This window comes from Oreochromis niloticus, linkage group LG9 (genome assembly GCF_001858045.2).
Source record: "Oreochromis niloticus isolate F11D_XX linkage group LG9, O_niloticus_UMD_NMBU, whole genome shotgun sequence".
NCBI classification, from domain to species: Eukaryota; Metazoa; Chordata; class Actinopteri; order Cichliformes; family Cichlidae; genus Oreochromis; species Oreochromis niloticus.
The window spans coordinates 9617308-9640444 of record NC_031974.2 but is presented as its reverse complement, the minus strand read 5'-3'; the positions used below and the strand labels follow the sequence as shown (position 1 = coordinate 9640444).

At 41.9% G+C, this 23137-nt stretch overlaps 1 protein-coding gene across 1 annotated transcript in view; it reads right to left on the bottom strand.

Moving 5' to 3' along the window:
• Positions 1 to 23137, bottom strand: part of drosha (drosha ribonuclease III) — a 129769-nt gene that overhangs the window by 17799 nt on the left and 88833 nt on the right. Inside the window, 5 exon segments of the mRNA XM_019362997.2 lie at positions 1658 to 1761; positions 3291 to 3373; positions 8238 to 8379; positions 9533 to 9638; positions 18771 to 18928. Coding sequence (XP_019218542.1) covers positions 1658 to 1761; positions 3291 to 3373; positions 8238 to 8379; positions 9533 to 9638; positions 18771 to 18928 — 593 coding nt within the window.

Sequence of the window (23137 nt, the reverse complement as noted above, 5' to 3'; positions counted from 1 at the left end):
TTTTGGTTATGTTTTCTTTTCTTTTTTCATCACAACAACAAAGACCTTTACACAGTTGTTCAAAATGTTCAGAGTCTGATGTCGAGTAGTCTTGTAAATTATGTTTGTGCCATTTCATTTCCCTGAATTTGTACTGCAGCCCACGTGATGCCTGACCCTTCTGGACTGCAGAGTTTGGCTCACACTAAAGAGACTGATCAAGTGTACGGTGCGCCCATGTGTACACACACTTAGATTAGATCTTCAATCTCAAAAATTGAATTTCTTACCATTGCTAATTAGATGTCATGTTCAAATTCAAACACTTTAAGCATAAAATACATATTAAGTAAGTGTCAGCACTTGAATGTATCTTAAGACTGCTTAAAAAAAACTTGCAAAAATATAAATGGCTACTACATTATTTGAAATATGCAGCTATAAAAAAAAGGTAAAAGGATTCATCACTGTATATAAGCCATAAAAGATTTGAAACTGTTCTGAAAAATGAATGGCAAAATAGATTAAATAGCGTGAAGTAGTGTTTAATCAGTTAGAGCGGAGTTAAAGATGAAGATAAAAATCCTTGACCATGTGTGCTTACAATTCTAAACATAAAGAAGCAATAACCAAAACAGTATTTACTAAAAAAAAAGCACAAAATAGGGAGAAAGTGCTGCACTGCTTTCTGCTAGTTCTGCAGAAAGCTATGTTTAGACATATATGTTAATTCGGCAAGCTAGCCATCCAATCCGCTCAGTATTCTGCAAGCAATTAAATTAGTTAGCAGGCAAGCTACGGTTAGCAGGCTGTGTGACTCTGTTGTCTTTTATAACATTTGCTGATAAAGACATTTTACAATGAATGGCTATTTAATGAGCACTTTGGTTGAATTAGCAGATATTATGTACTTTGCTAAGTTAGGTAGCTGCCTTTTTTCAGTACCCTGGTAGGTAATGTTAGCTTGCCTGTGACCCAGGCTGGATGCTAACAACCTAGCTTAACCAGATGTTATGTTGAATGAATTCAAAGCTATTTTCAGCTGCTCCCTTATTCACAAGGAGTCCTCCACAGCAGGTAGCTCGGCACTGTTTGATTTGTGTCTCCCGGAATCACAATGAGGGACTTTCACTTGTGGGATAAATGTGCAAACCATGTTGAGTAGCTAGTTGAGCTAACTCCCGGGGGTTGGTTAGGTAGTAAATCACTATTGGTTAATTACTTCATTAGCTAAAGTTACAAAATAGCCAATATGAAATTCAAAACCATGTTTTAGGTATTTTAGTTAACTTTAGCTTGTTTTCTCATTATAGTTTTTACAATTAAAATACTATCTAAGTCGTGAGAGTTTGTTTGTTTTTGTGCCCATGTGAAGTTTTTGATAAAGTTTTTGAAGTTCTAAGAGCCGTTTGATTCTTGACATTAGTAGAATTCTTAACTTTATTGATTCCGTACTGAACTGCCACTATGATGAAGCCATGGGTTGACATTGGTTTATGTCAATGAAGAGTGTGGCTTTCAGGTAAGAAACTTGCCTGATGGGGCCAAGAAATTATTACTGTTTAGTTTGTATTTAAATATAAACTAAGCACAAAAGACTAACCTCTAATCACACACTGGCACTTCTAGATAATGCTGAAACAAATTTATGCAAGCCTCGGTAATATGGTGGCCTTACTTGTAGAGTGGGATATCAGGCTCCTTGCCCTCCGTTCTCAGGGTCAAACAACACTGCTGCAGCTGAGACTTGGGGTCGTTCCAGTCCTGGTTCAGAATGAACTCCTGCAACACACAAACCACACACACTTGTGACCAAACTATCTCTCTTCACCCACTCATTTCAAAGAATCAGAAACACAAGAAAGAAAAAAAAATCAACTGCAGTTACAACTGTTCTCCTTCACTCCTTCATGCTTTTATTTCATTCCTGCCATCTCCAAGCTTTTACCCCCTTTTGGACTTATTTGCGCTCTCTGACTGGCTCTCCATCTATGTCTTGGCGGTGAGCACAAATCACAGGCTACTTAAGACAAAAGCCAATCCCCGGCCAGAAATAAAGAGCGTCTGGGAGTCTCCCAGGTGTGCAGCTCTGATACATTTCTCTTATCCAAGGGGGACTTCTAAAAGCCCTTCCATTAACAGGGAAGCAGCCTTGTCATAAAAAGGCAGACTTTGAATCCAGAACTGTCTGCTCCTATTAATTTTCTACAAAGAGTGCTTCTGCTTCTGCTACTCTCTCGCAGCCCCTCCATCTCTACTGTTCTTGCTTCCGTGCTTTGCTTCCCCTTCTTCCTCCTTCCCGGTTTTCCTCTCTCCGGGGGGCGTCCACACTCCTTTCGCTGAAGGCTGAGAAATTTGGCTGTAGCTTATAGCCTACCTCTTGTACATTTCGAGTGCGGTGATGCATTCACTCTCATGCAAACACCTTAACATGCATAATGGAGGGAAGCAAAAAAAAACTGCGAACATAAGGAAAGGAGCATTTATGTTCCCGGTTTTGCTTCTCTATTTCCATCTAAATTGGATGAAGCAGCACAGTTTGCAACACTGTGGTTTCCAGAGGGCTATGTAAGGAGACGTGCTGGCTGTTTCACAACTTTTCTCTTGGAAGTGGAAATGAGGTGCTCTCTTGCAGCGACCATGACGCAAAGCACAGCTCCTCTAGAGCTGGGGATTCTCCCTGGAGAGGCACACCAAGACAGCAATTAGCATGGCATATCAGACCGCTGCAGCAGCTTCACACGGAGAGGTCCGCGCTGTGTGGGAAACTCGTACACGAGCACGCGTGTGTGTACCTATGCCCGGTTCCAGTTTGTGTCTTTTCACTGCAGCAGCGGTAATAAAGGGAAAAACGGGGCTCTTCTATCTAAACTTAGACTTGAGCACTTAAGGATATAATGCCCGTCCTTCCTAACGCGCATCTTGCCATTGAAGTTTTGACTGAAGCCTACTTATTCAGCTCTCGCAACACTCCAGAAGTGGATACCGTCAGCAACTTCAAGCACTTCTCGGATCAATAGAAAAACACAGACGACTAACATTAACAAGCCAATGCATGCATCCCAACGCCGTTGAGATTCCCATTAAAGATGACTAAAATAGCCACCCAAGCCACCATTGTGAGAGGCATTCAAAAGCCAAGCACCACTTCAGGCCTCACGTCAATGCTAGTGCCATTAGGGCCCTGCCATTAGCTCCCCTCCTCATCATCTCCCCCCCGGTTCGCTCGTTCTCCGTCTCTCTCTTAGGTGCTTGGCTCAGCAGCTCATTGATCAGGTGCGAGCGGTGAACGGCTATCAATAGGGACTCACCTTCAGTCGAGGGAAAAAGCAGACGTTCATGAAGGTGTGCACGTACTCCAGGTCTTTATCAATGTAGAGAGCTGCGATGAAAGCTGCGAAAACAAAAAAGAAAGAACGCCTTTTTAAACGAGAAAAAAAAGGAGGTGGGTGCTTTGCTTTGTTTAACAATCAGCTCCATTTCTGCTTCTGTAGTAAATAAAACATTAACAAAGACCAGAAGAGAGACCCGAGCAGCGGCCTCCCTCACGAGGGACGTGATGTTAATGTTAACAATTGGAAAAGATGGCTCTGTAGCCGCCTGTCCTTTTCTATCACACAGGAAATTGGAACTACAAGGGCCACACAGAGTTCAGAGAAACATGTCATATATAAGATAAAATTGTATGTCAAGCTGAATAAATAACTGGCGGCCTAACTGCTCTGAGAAAAAAAACAAAGATACGAAATGTAAGCAGAAGGTGCTGGGTGTCATCTTCATCTCATGGCTGTCCCTTTGTTTTCCCCTTCCATTAGATGCCACTGCATTCACTCATCCCTGTGACTAAGACAGTGGGACATGAGAGAGAGATAATAGGTAATATATTTCAGGAGGCCAGTGAGGGCCCGCTGTAGCTGCAGGGCACAACTGTTCATATACAGAGCTGCACTCATCTCCAGCGCTGCCCCTCGTCCTCTTCCCGTGTCATCAACTCTGCTCCGCTGCAAACTTTTGAGGGATGATTTGAAAGGCAAATGATATGAAGCCCTGTGTTGGTTTGTGATTCGTGCACTATGGTCTGTCTACTGAATGCTGGCCTGAAAAACATTAGTGCTTTTTAGTCTTTTTTTCCTCATTTAATCTACCAAACTGGAACGGTTCATTTTCTATTCCCTTTGTATCACAGTTCCTGTCCCTGCCTGCTCCCCCTGTTGGCCTAATGTGGACCGCAAAAGGTCTCCTCCAATTCTGTTTCCGTTCTCCCTCTGCATGCAAATTCCTGCGCTCATGTTCAGCGTATACCTTCCTATAGTCCACCATGAACTTCCTTTAATTGCAGGATTGAAATCAAGCTTAATTTATTTGATTCGATGTACACCTAGGTGCTTGAGGGTTGAGGGACATTTATATGTGATAGGTAGGCGATGAAAAAAAACTCCAGATCTGTCAGAAGAATCTGTTACAGCCCAATCAATACTGGAATTTATTAAGGGCCAAACCCTCGCAGATAAGCTGATCTGAACACCAGCTCACGTCAGCTTATAAAGTGTTTTATTTAAGCTCCTCAGGCCTGTCTGTGCAAGCCGCTCAGCAACCCCCCTTGCCTAGGGCTATATCGGGTATCCACCATAATCAAAGTTATCGATTAATTTAATTAAAAATACAGTGAATCTACCTCACTGTCGTTTCATTTGCCATCTTCACTTATAACTTGTAAGACAGACATGTATATTTCTGACTACTGGCTTGATTTTTAAACGAGAGCTTAATGTTAGTGCACTTGCAGAGGCCTTTGTTTATTTCATCTTCTTAACCCCCCCCCCCACAGGGCGCTATTGTGGGTGGAAAATTCTGCTGTGTGTGCGGAGATCATGACGCAAAGCGGAGCAGAGACGGGAACGAACTATTTTAAACATAGAAAACAGACTGGATGAGTTAGGAGAACTATAGGTCCAAAGTAAAGAAGTAAAGAGCCGTGCAGATGTTATATATCTGTTTGGGCTGACATCCGTCCACTTATGTTAATTAATTACAATAAAGGCAAATCATTTATCGTAGAGTATGTCAACATGTAAGTGTCTCTTCATGCTGGAAGTGAGAAATAAACTCTTTTCCCTGCGTGCTGTCGAGTTTTTCTGTGTTTGGGTCACACATTGTACATTACGGAGGGTGGATAATGGGTACATGTTAACCTCCTCTGCCTCCCACACAGGTGGTGCTATCGGTCATCAGCGATCGTCCAGAGGGACAATAGGATGATCGGACTGTGGAGCACAATGCCCAACCCACCCTCCGCCCCAGGTTCTCTATTTAAAGAACCACATCTACTGTCATTAATGCTCTGCTGCTGTTTTTATGGATGTCTGTGGAGGTCCGGTCCCCCAAAACAGCGCCGCACCACCGAATTTAAGTTGCTGCGGGTAGAATAACAATCCTTTTACTGTTTAATGACATGCACTTGTGCTACTATATTATGCGAGTTTAGTATGTTTATGTAGAAAATTACATTTTACATGTGAAAAAATAAATCTGTCAGTGTAATGCAGCGGACGAAAATATCGAGCACCACGGAGAGACAGCTTCTTAATGGCCTCCAGCATATTTTTCCCATACAGTAATGGCATGTTTCCAATAAGTTACTACGGGCTGATTTATTTGCCTAGTTGCTTGTTGGCTGTTTCCTGGTTGTGATGGAGAGCGGCCTAGAAAAGGGCCATGGATTTCTAATTCGCTTGTCAGAAAAGAGTCTCAAAAGCACCGGTGACACGGGCTGATCCCTGACAGGCTTCCCACCCACAAACTCTACCTGATGAGTTTGACAGAACAACAGAAGTGCCACACTGATGGACTGAACTCTCCTCACTGTGGCAGCACCCCTGTTTACACCTTAAATAGCAGGTAAAATTAACATAGGTCCTCATCACCTGAGCCACAGTAACACGACTAAATTGCACAAATATGACCAAAATCATGAAAAACAGGTGGTCCAACAGTAATTATATTGTACTCGTAGTTATTATAATTTATACATACTAAAATAGATTTGAATGACAGTGGCAGGTGCTGCCTACTCACTGCCAGCGCCCTGGGGCACATTATTTTTCACTTCTTTGTTATTTCTATTTTTCTGTTTAGCTAATCATTAAAAACAAACTCACTCTCTTTGCGTAAACAGCAGAGAGACAAAAGCACAAACCCACCACTTTTGAATCACATATATTGGCTGTATTTTCAGCGCTTTAATCTTTAGCTATGAGACACACTGTCATGTGTGGTGTCAGTATCCCATTCCTGGTCATTTCCACACAGAATCCAGTTGCAAATCGTAGGGATTAACTGCCCACTGCCACTGATAATAACCAGAAATACCAAAATGTCTATTAAAGCAGGAGCAGAAAAATCCAACTAGACAATTCACCGATTGTTTTATGCTTAGCTGTGGCCCCATAAACATTGCAGAGAACACAAAAATAGCTGCCATGGTAAGAAAACTCTATTATCTATAATACTGCAAGTAATATGGCTCGTTGTGGATATGTATGAATGAAGTCGTGAGCCATATCTAAGAGACAGGAAGCCATCTCTCTAACAGACTGAAGAGCACAGTGATATTACAAACTCCATGTCTGGAAAAGGTTTTATATTGTTGGTGCTATTTAAGCTGCTTTGCATCCCACCTATACCCCAGCAGCAGGCCAAGTGGGGTAATCCAGACATTCAGCGACAGTTTCCAGACTTTCCCAAGCCAGATGAAATATATAATATTTCCAGGGTCCATCCAGAAATCCTCCAAAGCAGCGGTCCCCAACCTTTTTTGCGCCAAGGACTGGTTTATGTCTGACAATATTTTCACGGACCGGCCTTTAAGGTGTCGCGGATAAATACAACAAAATAAAATCGGTACCCAAAAAAAGAGAAGATTTATTCCTAACACATGGGAAAAGACCCAGGGAAACTGAGTTAATGATAAAAACAATAAAAACCATAACGATAAAAACCCTGAAAACCATAAATTTCACACCCGAGCCTCAACAATCATGGCCCGGTACCGGTCCATGGCCCGGGAGTTGGGGACCGCTGCTCCAAAGGGAAGTGCACAGGAGGCATCCTAAGCAGAAGCTTGAGTCACCTCAACTTTTTCAACAGGAAAAAAAGAGGTGTGTCTACTGTGACCTGCTATGGCAGTGGTGTCCAATCCCAGGCCTCGAGGGCCGGTGTCCTGCAGGTTTTAGATGTGTCCGTGATCCAACACAGCTGATTCAAATGGCTAAATGACCTCCTCAACATGTCTTGAAGTTCTCCAGAGGCCTGGTAATGAACTAATCATTTGATTCAGGTGTGTAGACCCAGGGTGAGATCTAAAACCTGCAGGACACCGGCCCTCGAGGCCTGGAGTTGGCCAAGCCTGCTCTATGGGATGTCCAAGCTTATTCCACCATTTTTCAGCAGAGAGTCATGCCCTCAGATTTGCAGGTATACTGACTCTCATCCTGGCTGCAAAAGATTCCAGTGCAGGTTGAAGGCCAAGCTCAGATGAAGATAATGGAAAAAAAAAAAAAATCAGGATTGCTTTTTTTGAGGTTCTCGAAATAGAAACCCTCCTACCCAGGGCTGATCCTGTCCATGAATATCACAAACAGGATAGGAAATAAGGGGGAGTCCTAGAGGAGCCTGACACTCACTGAAAACATGCTTGATTTTATGCCAGAAAGAGCTCTAACTTTAGTTATACAAGGACCTGGTGGGCTATAAAAACTTAATCCCAGAGGACACCACACATGTGTCCCTGGGGAGCGTGGTCATAAGCCTCGTCATGTAGACCTGGTGGTCAAACTCCCATGACCCATCCAGACTGCAATTCTGATGAATCCAGCGATATTGCATACATTTATTATACTGGAAGTCACATACTGGTAAAAACAAGTCTTATTAAGCTGGCAGAACCACAAGCCAATTAATAGCTCATTAATTATGAGAAAATCTAGCAGCTGTAGCAGGAAGATTAAAAAAGCCCAAAATAAAAACTACAGCGGCACACAGGGAGCATTTTCCAGCCTCTTAAGCAGAGAAGTGACTTTGTTTGACATCCACCACAGAGGGAACAAAGAAATCAATAATGTTACACCATGCTTCCATCTTAAACTGCACATTCTGGAGAGACATACAAGAAAAGGAGTCGGGGTCTATAAAAGTCTATAAAGACGGTCTTTCTAGTCATTTTAGATTTGCAGAGATGAATCAAAGAGCTGGGAACATACACTCCAACAAGTCGGCCAGAGTCTTGGTCCGCAGCGCGACTGGACGTTTGGTTTTGTCGTTGGTGATGGCGAACTCCTGCATTCCCAGCTCCTCGGCCACTTTGGCCTGCGTGCGGTTGTTTACCAGGGAGCTGCGGAGGAGCTGCGGGCGAACAAACAGAGGATCGCATTTTAAAGTCCGCCTGTCAGAACACTGGAAACACCAGAGAAAGATCCACACTGCAGAAGTACACAGAAACATCAAAATGGAAGGGAAACATGAAATAATTCATCAAAGACAGACATGGTTACGCTGAATAAATGTTTCAGGGTGATTGCACGTTAGTCTGTTAAATATTGCATTGTGACTTGGAGCTGAGCGCCTTTACAACATGTTAGATTGGTTGAAGTACATTTAAATCCCTAAAAGGAAAAACAAAAATACTTTAAATATAGCTACAAGATGTGGAAAAGAGCAAATGGAATGCAATATGACTGAATGTGTCTTGCTGTGATATGCCCTCCTTAACAGTACACATGCAATCACAATTGGAGCCACAGAAACACGCACTAGTTGAATGGGCACTTTTTCTTCCTCCCGATTTGAAATCCATTTCAGATGTACCCCATCTTGACTCTTGGGCATTGCTGGAGCTTTCAGTCTCTAAACCAAAGCTCGCTGGATGCTTTTACAAAAATTACGTCATGAAATATCCATAAAAAATAAAATAAAAAAATAACTGCAGAGGTTCTTATTCAGTTTTTAGACCAGCACAATCCTTGCAGCCTCCAGCAGTGGGGTCCTCTGAAGAGAAGTGCTGATGCTCGACTAAAAAGACGGCGCCGCAATGCTGTTTGACGCCGTCGGAAAATGGACTTGCGTGTTCAAAGTGTGATCATTTGCTTTGTACCTGTGGTACAAGCCGTGCAGGTTCGCGCACACGCGACTTTATTTTTCAGACACTTGACAGCTTCTGCAAAAATGTGCCAACAAAGATGTGTTGCTGAAAACCACTGAACAGTTCCGTCTCATGACAATACCCATCACAAGGAGTACAGTAAACATACAGGCACAGCATGAGGGGGGTGAGTGGAAGAGAGGTGTGGAAGCAAAAAGGCAAAAAAAAAAAGAGGAAGATCACAGATTTATGAGAGGGGAGAAGGTGGGGAAAGAAATCTCACCCCTCAAATGATGTAAAAGGCAGGAGACGGTGGAATAAAGACCAAACACAGGTGTAAAAGAGGAAGATGTGAGAGGTACATGGCTGCAGGTGGAAAAAAGCCTTAGGGGAGTGTTTTAAGTGATTTGATCTTACTGTTAAATGTCCTTCATGGTGGTCAGGAAAGTGGATGAAGAGATATTCTGTGGCTACCAGCTGCATGATAGAGTCTCCCAGGAACTCCATCCTCTGGTTGTGGCCCCTGGATAAGAAAAATAAAGGAACAGCGAGTGGGGTAAACAGAGGCAAGACATGGAGAGAAAACACAAGGTTACCGAAGGATAATGTGGGGAATGAAACGATATGTGGGATGGGAGGAGGGTTAAAAAAGGGGGAACAGGGAGCGTTTCACACGAGGTCATTCATGTACACATCAATGGGGCATGAAAGGCATCGCGCTCTCTCGACAAATCTACCGAGCTTTTAGTCTTTTAACAGAAACGGCAAAGTCGGCTGATGTACATTTCATGGGTGGCCTCTGGGAACAGCTGCACTGACAGGGTGTGTGACAAGTCGGAAGCAGCCTGAAGTAGCAGGCCCTTATGAAGAAATCCTTCAGCTTTGATTGCAATTCAAATTTAAAGGTAAGAAGAAAAAAAAAGAAAGAAAGAAAAAATTCTGGTGCACCTGCAGGAGAGCCTGTCAAAATCCTAAGCCTACAAAGGCAGCAACTGTGCGCACAGCTTTAGAGAACATCTTTTAACCCTCCAACAATTCCTAGAAAAAGCTCATGGCAGCACTGTGATACTGTACATCAGCTTCCTGCCTTTCTCCACTACCAGTGAAAGGCAGGGAGGATACTGTAACTCCCCGCACAGTGTTAGACAGGGCAGGACGAGAGGGGTGTGAGGGGGGGTACGCAACTGCTGTTGCTGCTGTAATGGTCATTAATTAAACAGAATTATAGATTAGCATTGCAGATGTGGGCTGGTGCCATGCCAGGCAGCCAGGAAGCGTCGGGTAGGGTGGGCGTGAGCGAGCGCCATGCAAGCAGGGAGGTATATTCAGCAGCAGAGCACATATCCATCTATAGCTAAGAGCTCCATGCAGGAGGGGAAGTCTGAAGATGAGAGAGGAAGATACAGAGGGAGAAGATGAGGAGGTGGTTGACATCAAAGAGAGAAAAAGGCCAAAGTTTATTGTCCAATTTTTAGCGCTTCTGCCTTTTATGAGCTGCCGCCAAAGAGATCTGAGGTTAAAACAGAGCGAAACTGCAGTTAAAGCATATTAAGCAGAAATGTGTCCGTCTAGATTTTTGATTAAAGTCTTCATTTGTTTTTTCTTTGTTCTTTTGACCAATTGTTTATCTCGGGGCGGCTGTGGTTCAGCAGGCAGAGCTGGCCGCCTGCCAATCGGAAGGTCGGTGGCTCAATCCTCGGCTCCTCCAGAACATATATCAAAGTGTTCCTGGGCAAGATACCGAGTCTGTGTGTCTTTGTGTGTGCGCAAGATAGTTAGAAAGCACTCAAAGGCAAGGAATAAAGTGCTGCACGAACGTGTGTGAATGGATGAAATCGGCTTTGAGTGCTCAGGTAGAGTAAAAGTGCACTATATAAGTACCGGCCCATTTACCATTTACAATGAAAAACATACACTAGAACTGTTGAACTGGACCGACGGTTCTAAAACTCAATGCGTCACCATGTAAAGGAGAGAAAAGCAGCAAGTTGTCACGATTGAAAGAGTTTATTTAGAAAAGTATTATCAAGTGTCATCCTTTTAAAAAAACGATCGTACAGTGTTGAAGTTTTCGCTAAGCCTTTACGCCTGTGTACTTGGCTTCTGGGTGTAATTATAAAGTTATGTCCACAAAATAAGTGACGACCACACGTGATTTCAATTTCTCCCCTTCCAGCATGGCTGTTAATTTCTAATCACACTCTGGAAGTCGTTTTGTCACCACATCCACTTGTGACTCTGCAATATGTCTGGGATCGTCTCCAGTGTGCCCAAACCATTTTAATTTCACTTTGTGGATGTAAAAAACATTACAAACACACTTTCAGTGCACTTGGTGCCAACAGTTCAGGTGGTTTGTGGTTTTCTGGATGTTTATCCTATTGTATATTTTATTCTATCTATTCTACTGTATATAGTATTTTACTTTATTCTATTCTGTACAGTTGTGTACAGTATTTTATTCTTATTGTATTCTAATTTTGCTATATAACTTTTGCACTGTCCACTTCCTGCTGTGACAAAACAAATTTCCCACGTGTGGGACTAATAAAGGTTATCTTATCTTATCTTAAAGTAGATTTTTGGAATGATTCGGTCACGACTTCACGGTGCAGAACCCCGTTTATGTCAAACAAAATGGTGAGCATGCTCTTGCTTGCACTCCAGACTTAATGCATTTCCTTTGAGCTTGAACACTGAAGGCTGCTGTTTGGTTATTGAGTTGTAGCCAGAAAGCCAGATCTCAGCATCGCTGATGATCCTTGACATGAAAGTTTGGTCAGTTTAACAGAAAAGGCTCTCGGAGGCCTGTGGTGAAATTCAAGTAGTAAACAAACTACTTTCAGGAAGAGAGTTAATATTAGCAGCCATGCTGGAAGCACTCTACAGGTGCACAAGGAGAGAAACTCATCCTAACTTAAATCTGATATCATTTCTGATTTTTCTAGAACAGCAGATCTCTTAACTCCGTATTTTGCCTCCACGCCACTGAGGTCATCCAGCCAAGAGGGTCTCTCCTAATGACCCATTTAAAAATGAAAGGTGACCAGGCCTGGACCTGCTCGTGGAAACCCGTCTGAGAAATGACAATTTCAAATCAGTTCTAAAAACTGATTTTAGTCATATTTGAGTTATATGAGTTTAGAGTTTTGTCTACTGCTACTTATTTTTTTATTTGACTTCATGATGGTAGAAATGAAACACCAGCAAAAGTCCTGGTGTAATGTTGCCGTTTTCAGGTTTAATCAATTTTTCCTGTAACTCTTTATTTTAATTTTACTTGTCACTCAAATTCCTCTTAAATATGTAAATTTTTAATACAAGAAAGAAGAAACTGACTTTAATTGTTGCACACTCAAAGATCACAGAACAGTTGACACACCAAGAACTTTTTTATATGACTGTGTATTCGAGGCCCAGGACAGAGCTTCATTAGGAGTGAAGGGACACTGTCTGATGCAGACTCCACATTAAAAATAATCACAGAGCTTCTTAATGAAAAGGCTCTGCTGCAGCTCATGAGAGCGTGGAGAACTGAGGTGGGAAAAGCAGGGGGATAAGGGGAGGGGAACAAAGACCAGAGATCAGTCAGTTTTCATCCTGCACCTCAGCACTGTACATGTGCACACGTGTGGTAAAAGGCTCAAAATCTATCACGTATACCGTTTGAGAGCCGAGTAAAACCCGGGATGCCAGAAAGAATGTGGTGGATAGGAGACGATTGAAAAGGTGTAGTGTGAGCTAATTTCACATCCAATAGGAGGCAGAGCGGGAAGGCAAAGAGGGGAGTGACAGTGAGAGATGAAACGAAAAAAAAGGCAAGAGATGGGGGGAAAAAGAAGAGATAGAGTAGGTCAAAGAGGAATACGTCGCCGTGTGAAGCGGCACAAAGAGCCATCCCTTATTCACTTCAACAGCAGAGGCACAATGCTCCAGTAAGGTGGGGGGAAATTGAAGTAAAGTGTGGAGCCGAGGTCTTTATTCGCCTTTGACTTTGATCTAAAATACCTTTAACAGGCCCTCTGAAGAGGCGGCGACAGGCTGCCCGCTCCAAAAAGGGCCAAGCGCACCATTTTTAAAGCCCATTTTTCTCTTTTTAGGGAAATAATGTTCTTGTTTCATATGTGCATGCTTGTGTAAGCTTCAGATGTGTAATCGCCAACTACTTGTGACAAAGTTTTGCTTTAGTTGGGGGAAACTGAAGTGGCCACTTTGGACTCTGAACATAAGGAAACTGAGTGATTTTAGGCAACCGGGGAAAAAAGGGGGGAAACCATTTGCACTACATGAAAAGAGCAGTTTTAATTTAAAATGACTCTGACAGAAAGAAATCTCAGGGTCTCTTCTAGCAAAGCTGCACTGAACAGAAAATGAAGCTGGAATTAGATTTATATAAAAGCTTAATTTAGAAACTATTTAATAAACTATGTAATGTAACAGGCTGAAAGCTGTGTAGTTTGCATTATTTGAGCTTTCTTATTCAATCTCACGGTCAGGAAATTCTTTATAGGAGATCATGCAAGTGGAATTTATTTGCTTAAAGAGTGGTCACTGCTCAATGTTATTTTCTAATTTCTATTTTCGAACTAAAGTAAACTGCAAATTCCTATTACGCGTTGGCTTACATCCATCACATACATACACAGTGAATGCTTACATTAAACATGTAGGCCAACACTTCTTAACGCATCTAAAGCTGAGAGGTTTTGTAAAAACCACATCAGCATACACTTAGGTCCATATTTTTTGGGTAAAGGCACAATTTGGGTGAAGTTGCCTCGGTGCACACCACCATTCTAACCCAGGCAATCAAGATGTGATTGAAGTGCAGCTTTAATGCGAGGAGCTTAAGGAAAGTATTGGAGAAATTACAGCCAATTTTAGACACACTTCCCAATTTTTTAAGGCTGAAAAGCAACTGGACACTTCACTGACGACCACTTTTATGGTCATGCAAGGCCTGTTCAACTTTTTCCATTAAAAATTAAGCAGATTAAAGATCTGGTAGTTTTTAACTGGAACTGTAAATATGAGGTCCAAAGAGATGAGGCCTCAATTAGACTGAAAAAAGTAAACTTATGAGAGAGGCGGCAAAAACAACAGGAGCGGTCAAATCAGCAATCTGATGAAGGGTTGAAGAGAATGAAGGTACTGGCCGGCTCAGCAACATCAGTGCCTTTGACTAAAGCTGGCACTGGTCGAAGACAAAAGTAGAAAATTTTAAGTATGAGTGACATGAGGACTTATTTCAATCATTTTTTTTTAAATGGCAAAGAGCTTGTAGCATTGTTTTGGAAGGGGAAGACCCCTCATAGACGTATTGTTAGCCACCAGATAAGACAAATGATGTCCAACGTTACACTACAAAGTCCTGAAAGAATATTTGACAAAGTTCGGAGAACCTTTTAGAGCTCTGTAGTCCTTTTGTGTAACTGACTCATGGATAACAGTGTTTGGCTGGTTATTCTGAGAGTTTCTTCTCTATTTTCTTTTTGTTTTTGTGTTTTCTTTCTGGTTTACTGTCGATATTAATGCTTTTAAGATGATAACAAAGCTTTCGTTGAACAAGGTGTTCTGGATTCAGAAGGCTCTAAACAGTCAGCTTTGTTTACTCCTGGGTCCGTACGTCGTCGATGAGATCCCTGAAATGGTCATCTTTGGCGCACAGCTCCGGCTGTGAGCACAGCAACCCGAATCTTTTGTTTATGAAGGGCAGCCAATCAGAACTAAGCTAGTCTAATGGGAGGGCAGACAGGAGCTGCACCAGCTTGCTTCAGAGAGTTGATGAATCGACTTCTTGAATCACGGCCCAGCATAAGATGAAGGATTATTTTTAATAAAATATTGTAAATTGCATTTGTGAATCATGCAAAGCTGTCCAAGTCCAACAATAAAACTGTGAATCTGGAAATGAGCATAACAGGCCCCCTTTATTAGATAATCTGCAGTGATTAGAGGTCTGAGAATAAAGCGGCAAAGAAGCTTCTCAGTACTTTATACATTACTCTGCTTTTCACAGCAGCCTAAATCACAAATATTTCATTCACTAATTTCCTTTAACTTTCAATTTTAACCTAAAACTACTGTATAAAATATAAATGCACATATAAATGTTTCAAATGCCTTCCTTTCAAAGCTGTACAGTGAAATGTGCTTTCATTGAACAAACACTGAACATGAAGAAAAAGCCGGACCCCGTTTCATCCTTTTTCCCTAACAGTGAGATTCTTGCAACACACCCAGCTCTTCCGCTGTGAGAGGAGACAGGAAGCTCATCGCCTGGGGGCCGCAGCTCTCCATTACTGCTGTCTGATGCTAGCCTCCAGTCTCCGCCGCTTCAAGACACCATCAGCTCCCACCCCTGCATCCTGCACTGTCTTCTCCTTCTAGGTCAGTTTGTCCTGGGTCACTCCTGTCTCCTCATCTTCGGCCTACCTTTTCGCGTGACCCTCCTTTCCATTTTCTGACCTTATTCTTGTCTCTATCACGACAGCCTGACCCACTTTGGTGTAACCTTTGGTCCTTATGGGCAGCCATTGCTCAGTTCCAGCTTTCAAGTCAGTCGGCTCTATTTAGGTCAACATGCCTTTGGCTACTAATGAGCTACTGAACATAAATTACCCTGAAAATATATTAATTTGTTCGTTTTTGCTCCAGGAAAAGCAACAATACAATTCAGTGAAATAAAAAATACATTAGTTTAAATTGCCAGCTCTGCATTTTTTATTTATTTATTTATTTATTTGTTTTTAAACGTAATGGCACCAAATTGGAAAATATAATCAGGATCAACCTTGAGTTGGAAAGCCCTTAAAGTGAAGCTCAGTAGGAGACAAACCTCTGGACCTCTAATCAACTTTACTGACCCTGACTGGAGAGATATTTGACATTTAAGTGATGGATTAGAACATGCACAGCAGTGTGTGTGTGTGTGTGGATGTAATACACACATGCACACGCACACAGAGCAATGTCCTAGTCCAAATCTAAGCAAGCAATTACAGAGTGCAGCCTGCCAATAAGATATCAGAGGTGTGCTGCCAAGGCTAATTTGCTTTAGCTGTCAAACTCACTATTGTGTTGTTTGGTGGAGCTCAGAAGTGAGTTAAGCTTCAGTTGCAAATAACCCTCTCATAGTCTGAATCAGAAACACCTCAAATTGGAGTGAACGGTCTCATTAGTGGAAACATTTTGCTATGAAAATTGCAATCTTTTCAGGCTTTCATGTGACGAGTAAACGAGCGGTGGGTACACCGCAGCTACACAATTACCACGTTTTTTGTTTCGGGCAGACCCGGCCGCTCTCTTCCTGATCAATTTTTAAGTCGTCCTTGTAGAAGTTTGTAACTTTACTGACTATTGAACAAATGTCAAAACAGAGGCGGGAAAAAAATTCCAGTGTTCCAATGTCAGTGATAAATCACAGCAGCGCTGCAGTGAAACACTGTAATTAAAAGAAAAAGGGAAAAAAGCAAACATACACCTTAGAATTACTCTAAACTACATACAATAAAACATATAAAGCTCGTGTTTAGCTCTATATGTTGTGTCTGAACCCTGCAACATTCATAGAGTTAAATAATTTTAACCGTTTAAGCCATTTTAACCTCTTTTCTTTAACTTTCTTTTCCTTTCTTCTGATTGGCTGCCACTAAGCTTGAATGGCAGGTAGGTGGGACAGTTGTGTTTAAAGTCAAGTCTGTGTGCCTGAAACATGGAGCACAGGCAAATAGTTAAAAAATGACACCCTATCTCCTTTTCTTAACTGCTCACATATCTCAAAGGAAACTGTCACGAGGTTACGGGAAGGTAGGAAGGAGAATTTTGAGAACTCAGGAAAAAAGAAACTCGGTTATCAGAGAATCCAACTGTTCTCACATTAATCCCCTTACCAGTGTGTCCAGCAGACAGCCTACAAAGTAATGTGTTCTTATTCTTTCTAGCTCAAGAGATGATCCAATGTAACTCCTTTCCTTTAAGATTCCCATGACCAAAGTCAAATTCCCTCCATCCATAACTTATCCAGGGGAATTCACCCAGCTTTTACGACTGCCACGCAGACACTTCCGGATCACTTCACCCAGTTAGGAACCTTCCAAAGCGAAATTGACTATTAGACTGCAAAGCCAATTCAGAAGTGTGCCTTAAGCCTGCATTCTCTGAACCTGATCTCCACCTGCAGCAGATTCTGTTAACTAGTCCACAGTGGAGAGCAGAGCAGGGGGAGGACGACTGACGCCAGCTGCAGTGCTGGAGCTGAAGTGCATCCAACCATGGGACGAGATCCTCTCTAAGGAAGCAGATGAATGATCTAGAAGACTGCTACAGTAACAACCTGGTAAAAGACCCAGGCGACGGGGCACTGGTTCTCAAACTGTGGGGCGGTGCAGCCACTCTTAAAAAAACATCATGATTATTTTGGTTAAATGTCCCTTTATACAACTTTTTTTCCCAACTAAATACTTCAATTTAAAAAAATCTAATTAAATGAAATAAAAAAAGGTAGAGGTGGTGGAGCGTAGAAAGATAGGGTTTAATCAGGGAGTGTGTTTGACTATAAAGCCTCATATAAAGTCTCATAAAAGCAACCTCAAGTCCCAACCGGCCTGCCTCCATCACGAGATGTCGGTCTAATGTAAACGGGCGGCAACAGCAGCCTCAGTTTAAGCGACATAAAACCCAGGCTGAGAGCCCACTGTCACATGTTACTGAAAGCCTGAGAGACGCTGAGCGATCCAGAGACACAAACAGCTTCGCTCAGTTTTTTCAATTTTTTCACAGAATCAGGAAATCCAGAGTCTGAGGAAAAACACATCGCTGTAAAAAACCCCAACTTTTTCCAAATTATTTTGTCTTCATTCATACTGGAAGCGAAAATTTAAATTTGAATCAATTTGCCCAGCTGGAGAAGGAGCAAAGGACAAGGTGTCCCTTAGTTTCTCAGATTCAGCCCTCAATTGCATTTCAGTTTCAAAAACCTGAAATGGTTGAGTAAACAAATTGCCTTCTGAAAAAGGGTCTTTTGTGTAACAGTGTTATACATATATAAATATGACAAAGTAAATAAGGACAAGCAAAAAGCTTTAAATGAGAATTTAGGAGTTCACAGGGTGGACAGTGAAATAAGACATGAATCAAACCTCCTTTTTCCCATGTGACAGCAGGGTCATGGCCTCACAGGTACCACAGACTACAAACACGAGGACTTCACAGTCCCCTGGGTCTCACTCTTGGCTGTGAAACCCTCGGATTAGGCTTTGTGCCAACAAACAAACCCCCAAAAAAAGCCATCTTTCACTAAGGTACTTTGAACATGACATTCAAGACATCATTTGTTACAGAAGCAGCTTTACTGACGGCGAGAACATGTATAAGCTGCAGGGGGTAAACATAATGATGATGTGGGAGGAGGCGGCTGCCGCATTCACAACAGATACAACAATTTAAAATGCTCAACATATAAAACTCCCAGCATTTCAGATTATATTATACATTATAATGCATCATGCCTCATCACCTCTGAAGGGAGCGGCAGATAAAAGTCTGGCTATTTCTGCAGCATCCCTGCAAATTGCATCTGGCCTGCTAGCGCCACACTTTGCATTTTAATTGGCCGTAACTCTATTATCCACAAACAAACAGCGAAGGTACTTACAGGGTGAGGTGGTTAAAGCCCACGGTCCTTAAGGTGAAGGCTCTGGCCAGCAGACGCACATGTGTGAACAAAACTCCGATGGACTCCTCGAATTGGGTCAGTTTTTGGAGGACCGGCGACGTCTCAATCAGCTGCCTGTCTGTCTGCGGCTCCTGTACCTGGAAAAGGACAAAGATAGCAACAAAGGAGGTTTGCTGACGAGATATGGGGCACTGAAAGAGCTCTGGTCATTATAGATATAACGAAAACAGACAGAATGCCAGCACTCGCTGAAATCTGTTGTTCCTGTTTAAGATGATGGCTGTGGCAACAATAAACAAGACGTCTATTTATCAGTGAGTTCCAGCACTTGGTCTGTTTTGACCCTTCCAAGGCTACGTACGTATGCCGGATCACTGTTCAATATTTGTACCCAAACACACTCCCATTCATCTTTTATAGATTTGAGAGTAGCCAGAGTCAACATTTAGTGAGTAGCAATTTTTCAGTGTTTACTTTTTGGCAAGTCCTTAGTCCAGGTAAAGAGAGAGCTTAGCGCTAGAGCACACGGTGATTATGCTAAATTACAGACTGCTTCCACTGTGCTAACAGTTTGGGAAAGACCCTCCTTTGCTTCTACATAATAACATATCCTCAAACACAAAACCACAGTCCGTGTGTTTTTGTTGTTTTTCTTTCATTGTTTTGTTCGAAGAGGAAGAACCTGAATCCCCTGCACACACCCCTGACCTAAACTCTGTCCAGCACATCAGTGCTGCACCTCACTGTTGCTCTAGCAGATGGATGCATTGTGTTAATTTTCTATGATACCTTTTTTTCCTGGACTACTAGCAACTACTATAGTAGCTTAGCATGATCCACAGTTTAAAATAAGCCTAATTTATTATAAACCAGAGCCTTAAGGTCTGATTTAACCTTCTGATCTTCATCCCATTAAAAATATAAGGTTAGAACACGTGGGCACAGCTTTGAGCCAGAGATGCCCAAATAGGGAAATTGTCTCACACTGACATCACACAGAGTTAGGGTGACTGTGTTTAATGTGAACATCCACCACTGTAACAGGATATACACTCAGCAGCCAACCAGGTTCAACTGTCTTCTAACGCTGCTAACGTGGTCTGATATGATTATCGCAGTTGAGAGGGTAGGGTTAGAAGCAACTTCTGAAAGTTGCTTCCAGCAGGATAAGATCACGAAACTGAAATCATCTCAGACTGGTTTCTTGAACACAACGATTTATTCAAATGCCCTCCACAGTCACCGGATCTTAATCCAGGAGTGCACCACCTGTGGGATGTGGTGGAGCAGGAGTATGACATCATGGGTGGAAATGATTCTAGCCCCTGGTTAAATCTGATATTAGGAAGGTGTCCCAAACAAAGTGGCCAGTGAGTGTATTTGACAGAAAATGCAAGCAGTATAGCTCCATTGGCAGGTTTGCATTCAACTTGTTTTTAAGTATAAATAATGTTCAGTATTTTTAGTGTTACTGAATTTCTTGAGTAATATATATTAAATCTTTTACAGTGTTTTGTTGTATTTATATTTTTGCTTATTTTTATCCAGCACTTTCTTACCTTTTGAGTTACTTATGTATTATATTTATTTTTTTTACAAGGTATTTTATTAGCATTGTTGACCTGTTTTATTTTTTGATACTTCATTTATTCCATTTAAATCATAATTTTGAAGCACTGTATTCATTTTATTGAGCTGTTCTTTATTTAACTCACTTCATTATGGGTTATTTTTAACATTTTGGCTAATGCACTGCAGGAATTTCCCAACTTCTGGGCATAAATACATAAATAAATAAATAAATATGAAATTTTCTGAATAAAATTTGATACGTAGTTATGAATAATGTGCTCGCGTTTGATGCGCCTAATTGCTTTCGCTGTTAAATCTACTCTTTTGCCCTTGCATATACGTTTTGTAATTAATTTTAAAAATGTGCTCTTTGCTTTGGGATATCTCACAGCCCTGAATATGTATCTAGTAACAGCCAGCAAGACCACTTCAAGGATGCTTGAATAACACACCAAAGAGAAACTTGCTCAATGAAGTCGTTCTACATAAGAGTGTCAGATAAATTCAGTAAATGAGATGAACCTCTGCAGTATGTGCTGCTTTAGGGCCTGTTTAGAGTGTGTGTTTTTCCTCCGCCTCAAAACAAACTCAGATGATCTGGAGCAGATGGAATCTCTTAGTCATTAAGTTTTAAGTCAAACAGCTCCCTTTCCCCCCCCACTCTCTGTAAATCTGACGATTCCCACAGTCAATTAATATCTCTGGTGACTCAGTGGTACTGTAAATGCGCTGGCTTGTTATATGAGCCTACTTGTGACTGTGATGAGACTTTAAAGAGCAGTTTTCAGTTGTGTAAATCGCTATAGATTATGCTTTTAACATTAGCTCCAGGGCTTGGTGAGTTCAGAGGTAGATGGGTCCAGCAAATTCATGTGGCTCTCTTTAGCTACAGTATTTCTTCCTGTCTGTGCTCATTACAAAGAATATATGAAGAAAGAAGAAGAAGAAATGATATGCAAAGATAATGTGTGCACGCATGTTTGTTAAATCAACAGATATCCTTATGGGTGCATTAATTAGGCTGCTAGAATCAACTAATTGGTCTCTGCGTGGTGCAACTGTTAGCTTGACCAAGACATCTTTTCCACAGAAAACAGAAACATTGAGATGTGGACATTCAAAGGGAACGCATGCACATTCAATTGACCTTGTTAGTTTGCTCTATTTTACACTACGAAGTACCCTGAAAATAAGAATACAGAATACACGCAAGCCTCTCAGAGGCAAGATAGCCACTTTCTTCATTTTCCAGCACTTTCTTTTGTCTGCGTTTTCGTGATGGAATGACAAGTAAACAGCGCTCTCAAAGTCTCCCATGTCGAGCCGCTGCACAGAGCTGAGATGTATTTTTAAACTCAGTATTTTAATTGGAGTGCTGCCGGTAATGTCATGGTTCCATCTTCCAGTGTGTCCTAAGAAACATTTCACTCCTGCCTTTTTTGCTCCTTCTGTTAATTAACGAAAGGCGTGTAAATGTCATGCATCGCAACTAACGACATCTGACGAGTTCAGCACTCATAGGCGCGAGCTTATCCTTCAGGGGAAATGGCCAGCAGCAAGGCTTCAAACGAAGTGAAGAGGAGAGAGAAAAAAAAGAAGAATCAACAGCATTTTGAAAAAAGATGGGGAAAAAAAAACATGTTTGAAATGGCTTCAAAGCATCACTTTCAGCTCAGTCCAGACAGAAAGCAGAATCAGAGCCCAGGTCTTCTGAGGCCAAAAAAAATAAAATAAAATAAAATAAAAAATCCAGACTCTCATGTATCTCCTCAATAAACTAAAGGAGAAATTTGGCAATCCAAACTCAGTGTAAATGATGTTCTGGTAAATTATTCTGGAGAGCTGGGGGTGATGATGTGCTGGTGTGAACCAGGCAAAAAGGAAGGAGCGCAGAGCGATCCGCAGCATTCTGTAGGGTGAGGCTGCTGCAGGGTAGTGTATGCGTCTATGACAAAGATCTGTGTACGCGCAATTACACACACCACCTCCAGCTGCCATCACCGTCGCCTCAAACCTCATTAAGGTAGCTTCTCTCATCTCTGCCCTGTCATCCCCCTCTTGGTCGGGGGTGGGGGGGGGGGGGGGGGGGGGGGGGAGGTTGACACACCTTGTTACCTTTCAACAGCAGATTTAGGCAACAGAGCCTCATTTAGAAACAGAGAGCACGGACATGTCTGTGTAGGTACTCAGTCACTCAGGTCATGACGGTCGTGTGCTTCGGTCAAAGGCAACTGGACTTCTGTTAGGTTCTTGAAGACACTTTAACTTTCATCCAAGAGGCTTCATCAGAGTTGATGAGAAGGTAATTTAACCCCTAGTGGGGCTGTCACCTCAGAGGTGGTACCAACACGTCTGGACTGGCCTACGACACCAAAATAGATTTAAATCTCAAGGGACGTCCTGGTTAATAAGAGTTTAATTAAACCTTTATTTAAAGACCAAAAAAATATATAAAAAATCCAGAAAAGTCATTAAACTCGTATTTCTTGGCAGCATTTTTTAAGCAATGGCTGTGAATTTCTCATCCATGCTTCCTTCTTTTTCTTATGGCCTGCTTTCAAATATTCGTCTTCTGTTAGGCTCAAAATTTGCTTGTTTTCTCGCCTTCTTCTTTAGCTCGACCCATAGTCCATGTCTCAGGGTAAACAACATTTATCAACTCCATTATCTCAACCCAAGCATTTATTTATTTAAATCAATGTTTTTTCCAAAGAAAATGCTTTGGAAATGAGGCCTCACAGCAGGAGCGTCCTGCATTAAATTTGTGGTTAGAG